This window comes from Nelumbo lutea, chromosome 3, assembly GCF_056320005.1.
Source record: "Nelumbo lutea isolate HS-2025 chromosome 3, American lotus-T2T, whole genome shotgun sequence".
Classification (NCBI taxonomy): Eukaryota; Viridiplantae; Streptophyta; class Magnoliopsida; order Proteales; family Nelumbonaceae; genus Nelumbo; species Nelumbo lutea.
The window spans coordinates 115696352-115714299 of NC_142686.1; the positions used below are offsets into that span (position 1 = coordinate 115696352).

General features: G+C 36.6%; 1 protein-coding gene across 1 annotated transcript; it reads left to right on the forward strand.

The window, feature by feature from the left end:
* Positions 1 to 2436: 2436 nt before the first annotated feature.
* On the forward strand, positions 2437 to 15008 carry LOC148867858 (uncharacterized). Its single transcript, XM_088978992.1, has 8 exons — positions 2437 to 2786; positions 2891 to 3062; positions 3642 to 3944; positions 11821 to 12029; positions 12128 to 12176; positions 12264 to 12353; positions 12530 to 12592; positions 12814 to 15008. Exons 2-8 carry the CDS (start codon positions 2895 to 2897, stop codon positions 14575 to 14577), a joined length of 2646 nt encoding a protein of 881 aa, XP_088835118.1. The 5' UTR covers positions 2437 to 2786; positions 2891 to 2894; the 3' UTR covers positions 14578 to 15008.
* Positions 15009 to 17948: the final 2940 nt, after the last annotated feature.

Here is a 17948-nt window from a genome sequence, read left to right on the forward strand (position 1 = left end):
AATTGCCTCTTCATTTGAAGTACTCTTGACTGAGAGTGGGTTGAGTAAATCTGAGTCAAGGCACACCAAACTTCTGCTGATGATGTTAGACCTACAATTTGTCCCATTACACTTTCGGTGAGAGAGAAGTTTAACCAGATAAGAACAAGTTGATCAAGGTCCATCCACTTATCGAATTATAGGTTTTGAATGCTCCTTGAACTAGTGGGATTAGGAAGTTCCGCTAGTGGTGGTTTCATTTTGCCTTCACGAATTTAACCAGGTGATGATGACGAAGAATAGGTAAGACTTGTGCCTTCCATAGTAGATAGTTGTCTGCTGTCAACTTGATTGGCAGGTAGTGCATTACGTTCTGTATAGTTGGTACCGAACTCATCGGAGAACTGAATTCCCGGCCTTGAGCATTTGAAGACGTGTGTAGAGTTGTTGTTGTTCAAACTAGTCAACATGGCTCTGATACAAAGTTTGAACAGCAAAATAATTAAGAAATAACATAAACAAAATTGAAAATGAATTGGTTGATAATACATCAATCGTGAGTTTGCTTTGTATTTATAGTTGTCTAATTGAATCATACAATGAGTCAATATACAGAGTTTAGGATAAGCATGAACACTGCCAAGATTATCTACAAGGATAAGCTTATAGAGATAATCTTATTAAGATGAAATCGGAATTCTTATCATGATCCAGAATCAGATCTGGATACATATGTTCTTTCACTTCAAAAGGTTCAGCTGGTTTAGTATCTTCTTGGTTATCTCCTCCAGTATGGTTGGTGGAGGCTGAGTATGCTTTATTAGGCTCTGGGTTTGATAGAGCCCCATAGTTTGCTTTTCATGTTTTCTTTGGTAGTGTTCCCTTACTTTTTTTTTATGTTGTTTTTTTTCTCTGTTTACCAAAAAAAAAAAGACAAATTCTGGCACCGGTCTTCTCTATAAGACTATATAATAAGAAGGGAGTTTAGTCTTACCACAAGCTATATATACCTAGGGTTTACAGCACCGCTCTCTCAGAGAGGAAAAGCTATACATAGGGTTTAATTAAGCCTCACAACCCTTTAGCTATATATTGGGAAATAAAAGATACAAATATGGAAATGGACGGCTAAAAAGGATGTAAGGACGGTATGAGCAAAGTTTTGTGAGGACTAAATCTGTCTCATTTCTAATGAAGGGTGACGTGGCATCGATACATGATATAGACTCTTTCACGTGAGTTCAGATTGGCTCTCTTTTGAGTGCACCTACAACACACCTAAGTGTGCATTGGGAACACCTAACATACTCATGGAGGGATAGTTGTTCACAATACACTATTGAAATGTATTAGTACTATGCGGTGCTACGTGGGGAACCAATGCAAATTCATTTCATGCACTTGGCCTGAGTATTATTCTTAGACAAACTCGGATTTAGGCCTAACAAAATCATTCTCACAACCTTTTTATAGTTGTGCATTAGGAATATCTTTGCACTTGTATATTTTTATTTATGGGGAGATATTCCGTGCACTACTGTAAGGACCTGTGAGAATGTCGTGACTTGTGATGATGATGCTGTGAGGAACAGGTGAACAGCCCCCTTATATATAAAAGGTAGTATTTTCCAATTTATATGAAATATTTAGAAATTGACGATACCAATTACCATCGTAGGCCATGTTTGGGAGTGCTTAAAAATAAGTGCTCATTCAAAATATGTGCTTATTTAGGTCGGGACCACACCATTAAGTGCTAGTTTAAAAATAAGGGCTTATTTTTTAGGCCCAAATTTCCAACTTTGTATAAGCACTTATTAATTTTTTTTCAAAATTATCCCTAGTCGATTTTTATAAAAGTGCTTTTATAAAAGTACTTTCGTGAAAGTGTTTATTAAAATGCTTTCATAAAAGTGATTTCATAAAAGCACTTTCATAAAAACTTTCATAAATATTCTTTTATTAAAATACTTTTATAAAAACATTTTAAAAAAAGTGCAAAGTACAATTTTAAATGCTTTTATAAAATTTGAAAGAAAATGAAGGACAAAATAATCACAAAGCTTATTTAAGTGCTTATTGAAAAAAAAAAAAACTACCAACAAATGCCCAATATAACATAAACACTTAAAAAAATTAGGTGCCAAACACAAATAAATTACTTATTTATTCGAATAAGCACTTATTTTTTTAACATAAATAATCCCGTAGTATCAACTGTAGCATCCCCCTTCAAAGGTGTTGGAATCGTATTTCTGTGCTTTGTTAGACCTGTGAGCTCGATTGCAATTGTTGGACCTTGCTGGAAACAAAATTATCACTAACACGGGCCAAACTGAGTAATGGGCCCATTTTGGCCCATTGGATTGTGTACGCATTGTTCTTCTGTCTTCACGTCCACTGGTCTGTGAAGTTTCCATCGAGATTATAATCTGATATTGTACGATCCTTTGACGTGGGATCATATCATTGGTTGGTATTAGGAAAGACTCGTATAGTTGTTTGAGCTAAAGAGAACCTAGCGAGAAGCGACTGGGGCCGTGGGGCGTCCTTCCTAACCTCCGGAATTTGTTAAATTCCATTTCTCTCCAAAAGAAGAAAGGAGGAAGGAAAGAACTCAAAGAAGAACGCTCAATTTTTTGGTTTTTGACAGGCACCATCAAAATTATTTGACCGATCGAATTCAAAAGAGAAAAAAAAAAGAGAAAGAAACCAGAATCCTTTTTATCACTTCCGCAGTTATCTTTGAATTCAATTTCTCCCATAAAGCCTTGCATCTCAAGTTCGACAAACCCTAGCATCACCAGGTGATCTAACTTATATTGTTTTCGTTCTCTGAAACCCTAGATCTTCTTCATCTTCAGCCTCTGGTTTGGGATTTTGGTGTTGATTTGATTTCTTCGTGTTCCAGAGAGATGGATGACAGCTGTGCCGTCTGCGCTGAACACCTCGAATGGGTTGCGTACGGACCATGCGGCCACCGCGAGGTCTGCTCAACCTGCGTCGCTCGTCTACGTTTCATCTGCGACGATAACCGTTGCTGCATCTGCAAAACCGAGTCCAAAGTCGTCTTCGTCACGAAGGTTTGGGGGTTTGATCTTTATTTGTTTTCATGGCTGCGGATGCTTCTTTTTCGTCTTATTGGAGTTTAGGGGCTTATTGTGTCTGTAGTTGTTTCCTCTTATATATGAACTTTTGGTGAGTGTTCTTTGTTTATGCAGTTGTTTCTTTCGACGCTACGTTTGGATTAATGGTGTGATAGTTTCGATTTCGATATTATTGATTTTACATCAAATGTCGCTTAACGGTGATTGGAAAATTGAAGATTGTTCTAAAACAATAATCAGGGAGTTATTTATTTATCAAAAAAAAAAAGACAATAATCAGGGAGTTCTTAGCTTTATTTTGATCCTTTAACCTCACCACTCTTTGTGCTATTGTCTATTTGAGGACGGTTTTAACTGCTCCTTGGCAGGGTTGAGAGTAAGACTTGGTACTTTGCATGCCACTGCACATAGTTAAATTTCTTTAACTGCAAATGTCCATTCTTATTCTTAACGTTTTTTATACATGTTAGTGTTGTTAACGTTGTTGTTGTTGTTTAGATTACATAGTTTTTTGTTGGTTTCTTAGCACGTGTGGCTCTTTCTTGGTTTTCTCAGGCTTTGGGAGACTATACAAGGCTGATAAATGACTTTTCAGTCTTTCCGTCCAATTCAACAGAGGGTCAAGTTGGGTCGTTCTGGTACCATGAGGACACACAAGCTTACTTTGATGATATAGACCACTATAAGATGATCAAAGCAATGTGTAGGCTTTCGTGTAGTGTCTGTGATAAGATGGAGAATCAAGGAAATGATGGCTCTAAACGAAGAGGGAAATTTAAGAGCATTGAGCAGTTGAAGGGTCATTTGTACCACCAGCATAGATTATTCATGTGTAATCTGTGTTTAGAAGGAAGGAAGGTAAGATTTGTTTACTTTCAAAAATGAAAAAGACCATTGGCTTATTTGTGCTTTTCTTTCTCTCACTCTGATTTTGAAAACATTAACTTGGATGCAAGAGCAATGAGTGTTTATTGTTTTTCTATCTTCAGTCATCTGTTTATTGATCTTCTTTCCATTTCATATGCAAGAAAAGTGGAAAAACTTATTTGCTGCAAGATAAATGGCTAATCGGGTCATACTTCATACTATATTTCTTCCCTAGGATAGGACATTTTACTTGCGTCTATACCTCATGGTTTTTTTTTTTATCGCAACATTAGGTCAATAATACTAAGTACTACAGGTTGTTTTAATAAAATTTCTTTTATTTTATCTTAAGATAATTCTTTTTTTTTCTTTTTCTTGTGTTGAAGATTAATACAATAAGCTACATGGTTTAAGATAAGAATGCTAGACTTTGAGGTATTGCAAACTAAGAAATTATTGTTTGAGAAATGGTGAAGATTTCATTAATGATCATGAAGAGCATGCTGTTGATGGAGAGGTTTCCTCAACAGCTACAAAGCAAGAAAGAAAAACTCCGAGATAAACAGAAACATAACTAAATCATCATCCCACAATATATTGCTCCATTGATTGTTAAACTGCCGGAATTGCACACCACGAAAAAAGGCTACTAACTGAAGCCCACTTGACAGAATTCTTTCAAACTTTTCACACAATTTTCAGCAGATAAAGATAGATCTTCAAACAGTCACCCGTTACTTTCTTTCCAGAGACACTGGCAGACCACCTGTGTAGTTACATTCCTAAGAAAAGAATGCCCCTTTTACTGAAAGCCTTCAGACACCAAGAAGAAATCAGGGAAGCCAAGTCTGGAGGGGTTACTCAATTCATTCAAACAACTTTAGTGCATGAGACCACATGGCCACTGAGAAAACACAGTGAATTAAGAGATGTTGAATCATGCCCTTTCTTCTCAGCACGTCAATGGTGGAAATCCTGCCTTTGATTGCGACCCACACAGAAAACACCACTTTGATTGCAAACTAAGTGATTTTTTGATGTAAACTTACTATATGCCATAAAATTGCATGTTATACCATCTAATGCATGAAAGCATGAATTACATTTTTAACAATGCCTTCTAAGAGACAAGGTTCTGTTTTTCATGATTAAGGCATGCCAGCACCAGATGCTAGCATGTTCTCCTTCTGCACATATTTTTAGCAGATATTTGCATTGAATAGTCATCTATTCTTTTAGATCGAAGCTGAGTGCAACCCTTCTTAACTCTGTTGTTGGTTGCTGTGAAATACATTTTTGTGCCTAAAAGACCAAACAAGGCTGTACAGCCTGTAATAATGCTGAATGCATGGATAGCTATGATACTTGTATATGTAAAATGGTGTGCATTAACAAATTATACCGTAAAAAGATCTGTACATGTTAAAATTTTAATTAAATTTGGCAAGACACAAGTCTTGAACATGACATGTATCTGTAATCTGCATAAAATAGATACAAACACATGTTATGATCATATTACATGGGATATCTGTAACTGTATTTGTATGTATTTTAGGAAATAGAAAATATTATCCCGATTTGTCATATACGGTCTGTAATTGTATCCATATATGGGCATCATAGATTGCTATAATAAGAAATCGAAATTTGTATTTGCACTTTAAACTGTGGAGCTTGCTCCCTTTTGCATTAGTTTTCTATTTTAAGGGAAGCTCTCCCTCAGTTTTTCCTTTATTAATACAATATCGTAATTCATAAAAAAACAGAAATGAATCATTTAATTTCAACTCAAGTAGAACACTGAGTTGTGATGTACAAGAAAACAATTGAAATTTTCTCCTCATATTCAATCAATAATATAATGAGGAATTGAATGAGGTAGTGGAGACTTCTACAATTAAAACCTTAAAGCTTAACCTTGATGACAGCAGCTTGGGAAACCCGGGGCAATCCAAATTCTGAGGAGTCGGTATCTATTTATGCCTAATTGCTCCAGATATAGTCCCTCGAACCGCATTTTCTAAACGAACCAGAGCCAATCCGAATTGAAATAAATTCAAATTAAATTAAATTTAAATAGAGTAGAGTAGGGTTCTGTTGTTCCAGAAATGTCTGCGATCGAGTAAATAGCTCTACGAACGAATGGATCGGATCGAATTGGGAGTGGGAGGGGATTTCAGAGAGGAGAAGGGTAATGTAGTTGCTATGTATTCAGGGCTGATTGGGGCTGGGGACTCATTGAGGGCAGAAGTGATGGCTGTAGTGGGAGGGGATTCAAAGGTGTCAATAAGATGATTCTAAGTTATAACTATGTTGAAGCTCTATGGACATTTAGAAATGAAATGAAAGGCATTAAATGGCTGACAAGGTGTATGACAATAGAAGTATAGTGGGTGCAAAGATCAGCTAATCATTTGGCTGATACTTTAGCCAAGCAATGGACTATGAGATATCAATGTTTTTAGGCTATCTTGTGATATAAATGAAAATGTGTGTGGAGAGGTTTAAGCCTCTTTAAAAACAGAATATAAATTTGTACATTAAGTTTACATATTAATGAAATTCCTGTTACTTGTGAAAAAAGGAAGGGTTTGACTATGATACCGGAAAAACTTATAGCCAATCAACTGGTCTCATAAAAGAGTTGACTAATCAGGTGGTATTCCTCGAAATTCATGGCTCGTGCTTTGATTGGTCAAAGTTCTTCCAGTACCATGTCTTTATGGTATCATGGATTTTCCCAAAAAATAATATGTTATTCGTTAAAAAAGGAGTTACCATAAAAATTTACATGCTCTTTATCAATAACCACATGATCAAATAAGGATAGTATTAATTATAAAAAGGAGAGAGAACCCTGTTGTTAGGTCTAACAAACAGGGGCTAGATGAAGTAATACAATAAAAACAGCAAAGTGCTGACCCAAGCCATAGATGGAAAGGAACGATTAAATGAAAATAAATGTATAACTATAAATTTGATGACTTAGCCTTCCTGATTCATACCTGGGCCTGGTACCCCTCAACCCCAAGTAAAAGTTGTCATTTGATGGAGAAAATAATTACATAATACAATATTCAATAATTAAATAAAAGTTGTCATTCAGTTCAGCCATTTCAGCTGTTATAAATGTCCCCTAAGGGCATATTTGGTAATGGATGAAGTTGCTAAACTTAGCAACCTATTTCTTTGCCTTTTACTGTATAAAATAATTAAATAATAAAATGTTAAAAGGTGAGGCTGTTGATGAGGGGGGTGCCTTGTCGCCTAGCCACCTAGGTGGGCGGCTAGGTGCTTACTAGGCAATGGATGTTTTTTTAGACCATGAATCCTAGGGTAATTTCCTAGGTTCCATAGCAACCAGCAATCATCTTTTACTAGTAATTATCTATAATCTTCATAAAAAAAGTATAAACTTCATATTAAAACATAGAAAATGAACATATTCATGAGAAGAAAGAAAAGAAACTTAGAAACTGGGAGAAGAAGAAGAAATCGAGAATTAATTATTTGTCCCTAGAAGGAAGAATCATGTTAACCAAATCTACTTCGGCCAACTTATCTCTTTACTACTTGCCAATGTTTAGAATACCAATTGGGGTAAGTAGAAGCATGGAGAATTCGTCAAAAAAAAGTAGAAGCATGGAGAAGTCGATGAGGGATTTTTTTTTTTTTTGTGGGAGCAAGGGGAGGAAAAGAAGGATCACAATGTAAGTTGGGAGGTGGTTTGTAGAAGTAAGAAAGTCGAGGGTTAGGGCTTGGGAACATCCAAGAAAGGAACATGTCACTATTGGGGAAATGGTTGTGGAGATTGCATGTGGATAGGGATAAGTTGCGGGCAAGGTTGATAGTTTGCATTCTTGGTCTTGTAGTTGATGGTTGGTCGGGGTTTTGGAACTGTGGCTAGGCCACTAGGGCTACTAGAGTTTCTCCTTGGAAGTCCATTTGTGATATTCTACCTTTCCTCGTGTTTTAAAAAGTGCAAGGCGCAAGGGCCAATTTGCGCTCAAGATGCAAGGCACAAGGCAAGGCGTGCACCTTTTTGAAGCAAGGCGCAAAAATTCCAAAAAAAAGCTAAAAAATAAAAAAAAATGTCAGAAAATTCAAAAAAGCCAAAAAAAATAAAAAATGTAAATAAAATATTAAACATAATAATAAAAAAATATAAACTTAAATTTTAAAGTTAATGTTAAAAAAAACTATTATCTAAAATTGAAATACATAAACATGTAAAGAGTGTTCAAATGAAGATTTAAAAATAAAATCAAACATATAAAACATTTTCAAGCATGTAAACCCACAATCTCTTTTTTCCCTCAATTGCATTACTTCAAGTAGCTAATGTGATGTAAAACATATTACATTCTTGATTCTACGAGCCGCCTTTGTGCCATGTCCCTTGAGGCAAGCCCGAACAAGTCCATGTTAGGTCAGGGTCAAATTCTTAGTTCTCACACAAAAAATATTGATTTTATAATTTTAATTGCTGTTTAAGAAGATGTTTTATTAGGATGAATGAATGAGCAACATTGGCAAATAGGGGGTCCTCGGGGCTTTGGTGAGCAAGTGAAGGGAGCGAAATAAATAGTGTGATAAACCTATTACAAACATCGGAAAGGGTGTGTCTGGAAGTTGGTAAAGGGGATGGGAGAATTTGGACCATGTCTCCCTCAGGTACCTTCACATGTGGCTCCTTTTTTTCAGCCCTCATTCAACCGAGTGAAATCCAGGGGTTTTCCTTTCCATTTGGGGAGATTTGGAGTAAACCTGTGCTGCTTAGGGTGGGTAGTTTGTGTGTATTTGGAAAGAATTAATACTTGTGAGCTACTCCAAAGATAGAAGACCTAATTGGTGCCTTTTTCCCCACCGGTGCTTCATCTGCAAGGTTAATGGTGCCTTTTCTTTGTTCGGGTGCAGGTGGAGCCCTCATGTACAAAACTTATTTGCCACTACCTTCATAAGTTGGTCAAAGAAGAGGGGAAGACTGCTATGGAAGTAAATAAGGGCAGCGGTGTGTTGGACAATTTGGGAAGAGGAACTAGAGAATTTTTCTTGGAAAAGAAAGAAGCAGAGAAACTATCGCTGAAGCTATTACCATCAAGGTGGTTGGTTCACTGGGTTAAGTCATTGGATCTCTTTAAGGATATTCCTAGCAATGAGGTGGTTTATTGAAGGGAACTCAAAGATTGTTGTAAACTGGCTGAAGAAGGGGGAAGGAGAAATACGGAAGCTAAGGAATGAGCTCAGGTGCTTCAAGCAGATATCTAAAGACATGTTGATTCAAATTAGATGGGTTTGGAGATAAGCTAACAGCATGGCTGATGGACTAGCTAAACAAGGGGTTCAAAGACAACCTATGTTCTTGGCTGGTTTGTAATTAGTGTTTTTTTTTTTTTTTCCTTTTGGGCTTCTTTTTCAAAATGAGGTGATGAGAAAGTCGAGAGAGGATGCTGCTTCTGTCTCCCATATGGAGGTGGTTAGGCCTGTTTGGTCCCCACCCTCTAGAGGTCTTATTAATCTCAACTTTGATGTTAGTAGTGAAGGAAATTTGGGTCCGTCTTCCATAGGAGTAGTTTTCAGGGATAGGGAGGGGAATGCCATTGTATTATACTCGGGTCCAATTGGAATTGGGGACTCATTATGGGCTGAAATTAAGGCTGTTATAGAAGGGATTCAAAAGTAAGCTGAATCCAAAAAGAGGACAAGGCTGGATGATGGTGCTATATATATGAAAAGAGGAAAGCAATCAAACTGCTACAAGGGATAGAGGTGACTTGTAATTGGGTCAGAAGAGACGCAAATGCCTTTGCTGATACACTTGCTAAGCAAGGGGTGACAAGGAATATTGTACTGAATTTCTTCTTAATTAATGGAACTGATTATGTTATTGATCCAAAAAAAAAAAAGAAAAAGAAATCGAGGGTTCAAGATAGCATACACCAACATGTGTGTTGACCGAATCCTAACAAATAAGAAAATAATAAAAAGAAACTAGTATATAAACCTATAAAAAGAGTAATTTAGTTCAACAATACTTGTAAAAAAAGGTTTAACAATGTCTGTTTTATTATTATATCTAAAAAAGAATATAAAATTATTTCTTGGTACCATGTGTTGAATAGCTAGATGCTCAAGTGAGGCACTCTCCATGGATGCCTTTAGGGATGCTATTGGATTGGATTCAGATTTAATCCCCATCCAACTTATTGTGCTTAAAATGACGAAGAAAAAGTAAAAAAAAACTGCTTACTTTTACCTTATATATGTATAATAAATTATATAATATAAAGATTAAATTTAACAGCTGTAAACTTATTATTATTGTATATAATAGCTATATATATACACATAGTTATACTACATATATACATTAAATGATAATAGTTAATCAGATATGATTTTAATAGGATCAAATGGAGTTAACTCCACATCTGATCCAATTATTAATCGAATGTCAGTTCTAACATCTAAATCTGGGATAACCAAATGGGTTAATTACTTATATATACCCTGAACTTTTAAAAACAGCTTATATGTACCTTATTAACCTTTCCAAGGTTAAGTATAACAGATAAAATTGGACCAAAATACCGTTAAGTGTTCATTAAAATTTCAAAATATGTCATTTTTTTATTAAATCTTCAAAATGTACCATCCCTCTCAAAGTTTATGATTTCACCACGGAGGCAAAAAAACAGAGGAACATAGGAAGAATATGTAGAAGAAGAAACAATGCCTCTGGTTCGGCGCCAAGTGAGGAATGACCGCACGAGTATGGTTTGGGCACTCTAGAGCTCTACAAGGGTGCAAACAAGAACGATCCAAATACTATTCTTGATGTGGTAGCAGTTTCAGGACTTGTTGGGATCTTAAGACAACTGGTGATCTGCCTTTTCTTGCAGCGCTGATGAACCGAATTTCACCATTCAACATGTTCTCAACAAGCTCATGCACACACTCGAGAGAATACCATAGATGAGAAATGGCCAATATTCTCTGTAACTCATGTCTAAATTAAGGTAACAACTAGCAACGGTCAACAGAAATGGAGGATTTCAACTCTCAGCAAAGCAAATGGAGCTAAGCAATTTATGAATCTTAATTGTTTTCAGTCTTAGGGAACTTGGAAAAGTCATTGAATTCTTGCAAATCTTGAGTTTTCCTCTTTGGAAGTTTTAACTTTTGCTGTTTTGTCAGATGCTCTGTATGGCTTCCGTTATCTGTGAAGCAAAACTGGAACTTTAGTTTAGCTTCAACCCTCAAATTCATCTGCAGCTTAAATTCTTTAGTGATCAGAGAGAGAGAGAGAGAGAGAGAGTTAGCGGTGCATTAATGGTGGCCCTATAGACTTTTGGAGTTCATTGACAGCCCCTTGGCACCATGTCACATCAGTTTTATGTGACAGCTATGTCTACCCAAATTCAGTTTAAGCCATTAAGGAGCCTACAACCTCTAAAAACTTATTCATCAAGAGACAAAGCAGTAAAACTTCGTGTGGGTAGGATACTAGCCTACAAAAAAGGGTTGCCTTGCACATTTATGATGTACAATATTCTTTTGAAGTTCTAATAAAATCTTGATTGTTCATGGAAAAAACATGACAAATCTATAAAATTTTCAGTTTGACCACTTCAGCTGTTATCAAACCACTCCTAAGCTTCAGTTCAGCCCTATTTTTTTCAGCTATTTTTCTGATTCTGGGTTTTACATATTACCTGCTTAGTGTTGGAGTTTTGTTTTATTTTCAAGGGCTTAGGGCCCACTATGCCCTAAGACGAATTCCTCCCTTTTAATATTTCAACATTTTTTTGTTGGCTTAATGAGCATAATGATGTTACTGACGTTAGTTGAGATTTTGAACCAGATATTTATTTGTGAACAAAAGCTATATACTAGAGCACAGTTAAATCAACATACAAACACAGGTGATTCAGAGGTGGATGGTAGTGAGAGTGAAAGAGGTGGCTTCATGGGTCATCCTATGTGTGAATTCTGCAGAACTCCATTTTATGGAGATAATGAGCTCTACTCACATATGTCTACTGAACATTATACCTGTCATATATGCCAAAGGTAGACTCTGTTTTCTATTATTATGACATAATGCTGGTGGTCTTGCAATTCAAAATAACCAAACCATGCATTGGACCATTATATTCTGTTCAATGCAGGCAGCATCCAGGACAATATGAATACTACAAAGATTATGATGACTTGGAGGTGATATCTCATAACTTGTAATACATTACACTTTCCGATTTCCATGCTTTCTTAGGATTTTGTTTATGTTAAGTTTCTCTTTTACAGATCCATTTCCGCCGAGAGCATTTCCTATGTGAGGATGAGGCCTGCCTTGCTAAAAAATTCATTGTTTTTGCATCCGAATCCAATTTGAAGGTGACTTTATTATGTGAACCTGTACTTGGCAAATGTGTTCTTTACTGTGACATTTTTCTGATTCACATCATGGATTTCTTGAATGCTGTTTTATATCTGACTTCTAGCTCTTTCATATGCTACTCCCCTCTACATGTTCCAGTATTTCTGACTATATATCCTTCATGTTATTATAGAGGCATGATGCTATTGAACATGGGGGACACATGTCTCGTTCTCAGCGGAATGCTGCACTTAGGGTATGTGAAATATCTTTCTAATTTCTCCCTGTGGTATGCTGTTCTTATCTTTGTGCAGTATCGTTCTGTCTACGATTTCCTTTATTTGGTAAAGACCAAGGAGGTAGATGATGACCATTTTTCTTGCATAAAAGAAAGCTCTGTTTGGTTGTGCATCTCATGGTTCTATGCATGTTTATTGTTGTGATTATTTCATGATATTTGTTCCTTTTGTGTACCAGATACCGATTAGTTTTCGATACCGGCGAAACAATGAACAAGAGTTTCGCTGTGGAAGGGGAAGGGGACGAGGGCGTGGACGAGGATTTCGTCTTGATTCCTCAGAAGATCAACTCTCACTGGCCATTCAAGCCAGTTTTGAAACGGCCAATGCAGAAATGTCAGCCCATGATCCATCCTCCAGTGGGCAAGATATTTCTGATCGTAGAGAGAGGATTGAAATGGATGCCATTGTTGAGCCATTTGAATTAATAACTACAATTGAATCTGAGCCATCTTCAAGATACCTCCAGGCACTTGGCCAAAGCTCTAGGAACACAGCTCTGGAAGAATCCTCCTTTCCTCCTCTTTCCACAGCACCAGGAAGTAGTCACCAGACACTAGGACAGACCTCTAGGAATGCAGCTATGGAAGAATCCTCCTTTCCTCCACTTTCTGTGGCACCAGTAAGTAGTCAGCAGAAAGTCAGACATGAATCAGAAGGATTAGCCAACACCACCATGGCTGCACGCCTCCGTCGCCGTAGTAATGGAACTGTGACTGTTCTCAATTCACCTCAAGTTCGGCCACCGACTAGTCGTGGTCCTGCAACATCATCTAGTAGTTATGTGCAATCTAGATCTACAAATTATGTAGTTGCATCATCTTCTGGTTCTACCAGTTCTACCCAGAATAAGCAGGTGATGGCTAATGGGACAACGGTACCTAGTTACGCAAGCTTTGCTCAGTCCAGGCCAGCAACGGTTCACGGACTTGCTTCAACTAGTTCTGCTAGTTCTTCATGGAACTCAAGTAGTGCAAGTAGGGTCAGCCATTCTTCTTCATCCCCTAATCTTGTGGGGACAGCATCTCTGGACTCTTCTATGTCTGATTTTCCTCCTGTTTCTGCAACACAGAAGCCCAAGCTTGCTTCAAATTCCCAGTCCTTACCTAATGTGGAAGATGTTCATACTGCAAACAAGACTTTGGTTGAAAGGATCCGTTCTGCTTTAGAATTTGACGAGAACAAGTATGCTTCTTTTAAAGAGATATCTGCAGAGTATCGTCAAGGTGTAATTGGCACAGGTGAATATCTGTCTTACACTGAGCAGTTTGGCCTGTCACATCTTGTTCCTGAGCTAGCAAGACTCTGCCCTGATGCCCAGAAGCAGAAAGAGTTGTTTGACACTTACAATGCCAATTTGTTGAGTTCTATAGGGGAGAATGCTCGAGGCAAAAGCAGAACTCGTTCAAAAGATTGTAATGAAGCCGGTAAAGGTAAAGGGAAATGCAAGGATGATGCTGATATTAGCCCGAAAGAAACCTTGGCAGATAGTATCATTAGCACTGTTAGGAAGCTTCAGCTAAATTCTAAGCCTTCAGAAGAACAGGTGGAGGTATTGACAAAGGATGGGTATCGAGCTTCAAAAGGAAAATCAAAGGTATCAGTTGATAATCAGGTAGGGTTGAGTTCTGCCAATTGGCAGCCTTCTGATTCAAGAGGCCAGAATGGTTCTCAATCAGCTCCTGGTACCAACCAAAACTTGGGGGGTGGAGGCGGCAATAAGCAACGGAAGAAAACTTCAAAATTCCATAGGGTCCGTCTAGGTGATGGCTCAGCAGCATCAATTTTGGGCCTTAGAAATCCTGATCCCGGACCGGACCAGGAGGAAGAAACAACAGAAGATGGGAAGAACCCTTTGGAAGGTATGCCAGTTCGTGGTGTATGGCGGAAGGGTGGAGGTCAGAGACTGGTAGCAATGACTCAGAGAGACCCAACAAAGTGACAATTTTGTCCGCGGATCTGTTGGATGGTGCTAGGTTTTTGGGTAGCCGCAATCCATAGAATTGATATATAGTGGAGCTAATTTCTTTTTTGCCCCATGAACATGTTTATATTTTGGGATTAGTTCCCATGCAACCGGCCACCGGGTTTACTAGTATAATTTGATGGGTATAGACGTATAGTCGTATCACTGGAGAAAAAAAATGTAGATTTGAGGTTTTCAACTTTTGGGCTGTATTTGCTTCGTCATGAATTCGATTTGTCTGGTTTTGGATTTTGTTTTAATGGATTTCTGCACTTGGAGTCAGGCGTACATGTAGAAGTGCCTGACAAATTCTGTTCTTGGTGGTTATTGGTTAATGGTTATACATTGTTTTGGGCGGAAAGTCGGAAACTACTGTTATATACAATTTCCCATTTTTTTCAGGTAAATGCTTGTGTCATTGTTATCATTTATCCATTTATCCTTGCTGTGTGCTGCGTAGCCTTGCTAATGTATTACTACATGCGATTTGACATGTGCATTTCAATTTGGGTATTTACACACAAGGTTCAAAGCATCCGGTATCGGGGTACCGTATCTAGACCCACGGGTGCAAGTCGGGCGGCTAGGCTGGGTTTTTGTTTAATCCAGGTCCTATCCTAAGAATTCTGTCATATTTCAATGGCCAATCCCAAATTATTCAACTTGGCCCAGCCTGCACCGAAATTCTTTGATATAAACGTATATTTATATGTATGCATGAATGCGTATACGTATATAGTCTGGTTGGGCTTGGCTCTGGTTCGAATTATCTAAAGATTAGGTCTAGTCCTAGCTTGAGCACCAAAAACCCAAACCCTGCCAATGAAAAATTGTGGGCTATGTTGGTTTGAGCTTGGGTTGGGCATCCCAAGTTGCACCTCCATCTAGACCTATGCTATGCATGGGCTGGGCCTTACCAATTTTAATCAAAAGGATAATGTTGGGCCTGGTTTGAGCAATCTAAAGGTTAGGCCTGGACCCTGGCCAGAAAAAAAAAAAAAAAAAAAATCTTTTGGACCCATGCCTACTCTGAGAATAAAAAAAACCCAGTTCTAGCTTGTGTGAAATTGCGGTAAAAAAAACCCAGTTCTAGCTTGTGTAAAATTGCGGTCTAAGTTGGTCCGGGCTTGAGTTGGGCCTACCCAATTTACACCCCTATGTAGATCTATGCATCGATTGGGTTAGGGCTGGGCTTTACCAGTTATTAATAAAAAAAAAAAAAAAAAGTCCAGGCTCAAGCCTAAGCCTGGTTTGATCATCAAGCCTATTCTTCGACCCGAGCTCAATTCTAATATAAAGCCCAAAGTGTGCGATATGCATTATGCAATATCTTTGTTCTATCTTCTATTTCATATATTTTAACTTATTCCAATCCAATCACATTTTGCACATCAACAACATTGCTGCCAAGGTAGAATTATACAGCTAAGTTTAAATAAAAAAAATCACACAAAATACAAATAACAAATTAAATACATATATATATATTACAATATTATTGGGTTGACCTTCGGTTTGAGTTGAGCTTATTTAAAATGTCCAAGCCTTGTCTGAAAAATAATAAGGCCTTATACTTATAGCTCGACCCCGAGCCATCGGACCTAGAATAAGTTAGACAAGCCCGCCATGCTACCTGACATAGGAGCAGGTCTAATCGTGTCGATAAGCTTGTGTATAGATTTGTATCACAACATGCTTTGGATGCATATAAATACATTGGGCAAATTCTTACAAATACATCTATAACAATAAATCTAAAGTTGAAATGACTATTAATTAGATAAAACACATAAAAATGCGAATTTTGATAGCTTATATGAAGAGATACATTACAATTAATAATAACGGGAGTTTAGAATACATACAAATCATATAATAACTTCATTAATTATACATCAAAAAATGTTTGAGCCTCCAATATATATACACTAAAATACCTCATCTCTAAGATTTGAATTAGAGAAGGAGCAATGGTAAATATGTAGTTTTCTTTTCTCATTTAATGCTTATTACTAAAACGACACAAAACTCCATTCTTTTTGTTCATGATTAAACAAATCAATGGCAAAAATGTTATTTAGCACTCCCATTTAATGCTTGTTAAATGGTAATTGTTGAAACCATGGTAATTGCTGAAACCTCCCTTGAAGTTTTGACCATTGTCCAAACCTCCCCTAAAGTTTGATAATTGCAATCACCTCCCCTAAACTTCTTGACACAGTTGCAAGTAGGCCCCCTTTATAAAATCCTCTAATAAGAGGCATGACAATGTCTACAATACCTATGTAATTATTATTAAGGTCGGTTTATACATAAAAAACAATATAAATGTTATGAACAACAAAAAATGAGTTTAAAGTTGCAATTTTACCTTTGAATAATTGATATGAAGGGCAAATTTGGAAAATAAATCAATTCCGAAGAAAAGATCAGAAGGGATTGAGGTAGTAATTGATATGAAGAAAAAAATTAGAAAATAAACATTTTGGTCAAAAGTAACTACATGGGTATTTTGGACATTTTTGTGCTTTTTGTTAGAAGATTCTAATAGAGGGTCTATTTGCAATTATGTCAAAAAGTTTATGGGAGGTGATTGCATTTACCAAACTTTAGGAGGGGCATTCAGCAATGATCAACAATTTTACAAGAGCTTTTAGCAATTTTCTCTTTCATTTATTTAAATTAAAAAAAAAAAACTTAAAATACATCTTATGTTCTCAATAGCCAATGTTGGGCCACATTAACCATCATGAAGAGATTTTCAACTTGCAAATGGACGATCAATTTATTCTTTAAACTATTTATTGTTTTTTTAAATATTTTTACCCAGTCTTCATTGGTCCAATTCTTGATCATTAAGGTAGCATATGATTTTCTCTTCTTTATTCCCATTATATGGTGGGTTAATTTTTCATTTCCATTATCTTAAAGCCCACATCATTGGATGACAAATATCTAATTGAGTAAGTGATATTTTTATAGTAGTTAATTGTAAGGTTTTCAACAGTTGAAGGTACCGTAGGGGTGAGCATTATTCGGTTAAAACTGAATTATCGAATCGAAAATTTTGGTTTCGGTTTTTTCAGTTTTTGGGTAATTCGGTTCGGTTAATTCAGTTTTTAGTAATTTCGATTTTGGTTTTCAAATTTAGAAATTTGGTTAACCAAAAAAAACCAAATTAATTAAAATTCATTATATAATATATAATATATAATTTATAATATATAATATTTAATATATTAATTAAATTCAATTTTTAACCAAAATAACCAAAAACCAAACCAAAAATTTTGATTCAGTTTTTTCAGTTTTTTGTAATTCGGTTTCGGTTTTCAATTTTTTAGTTC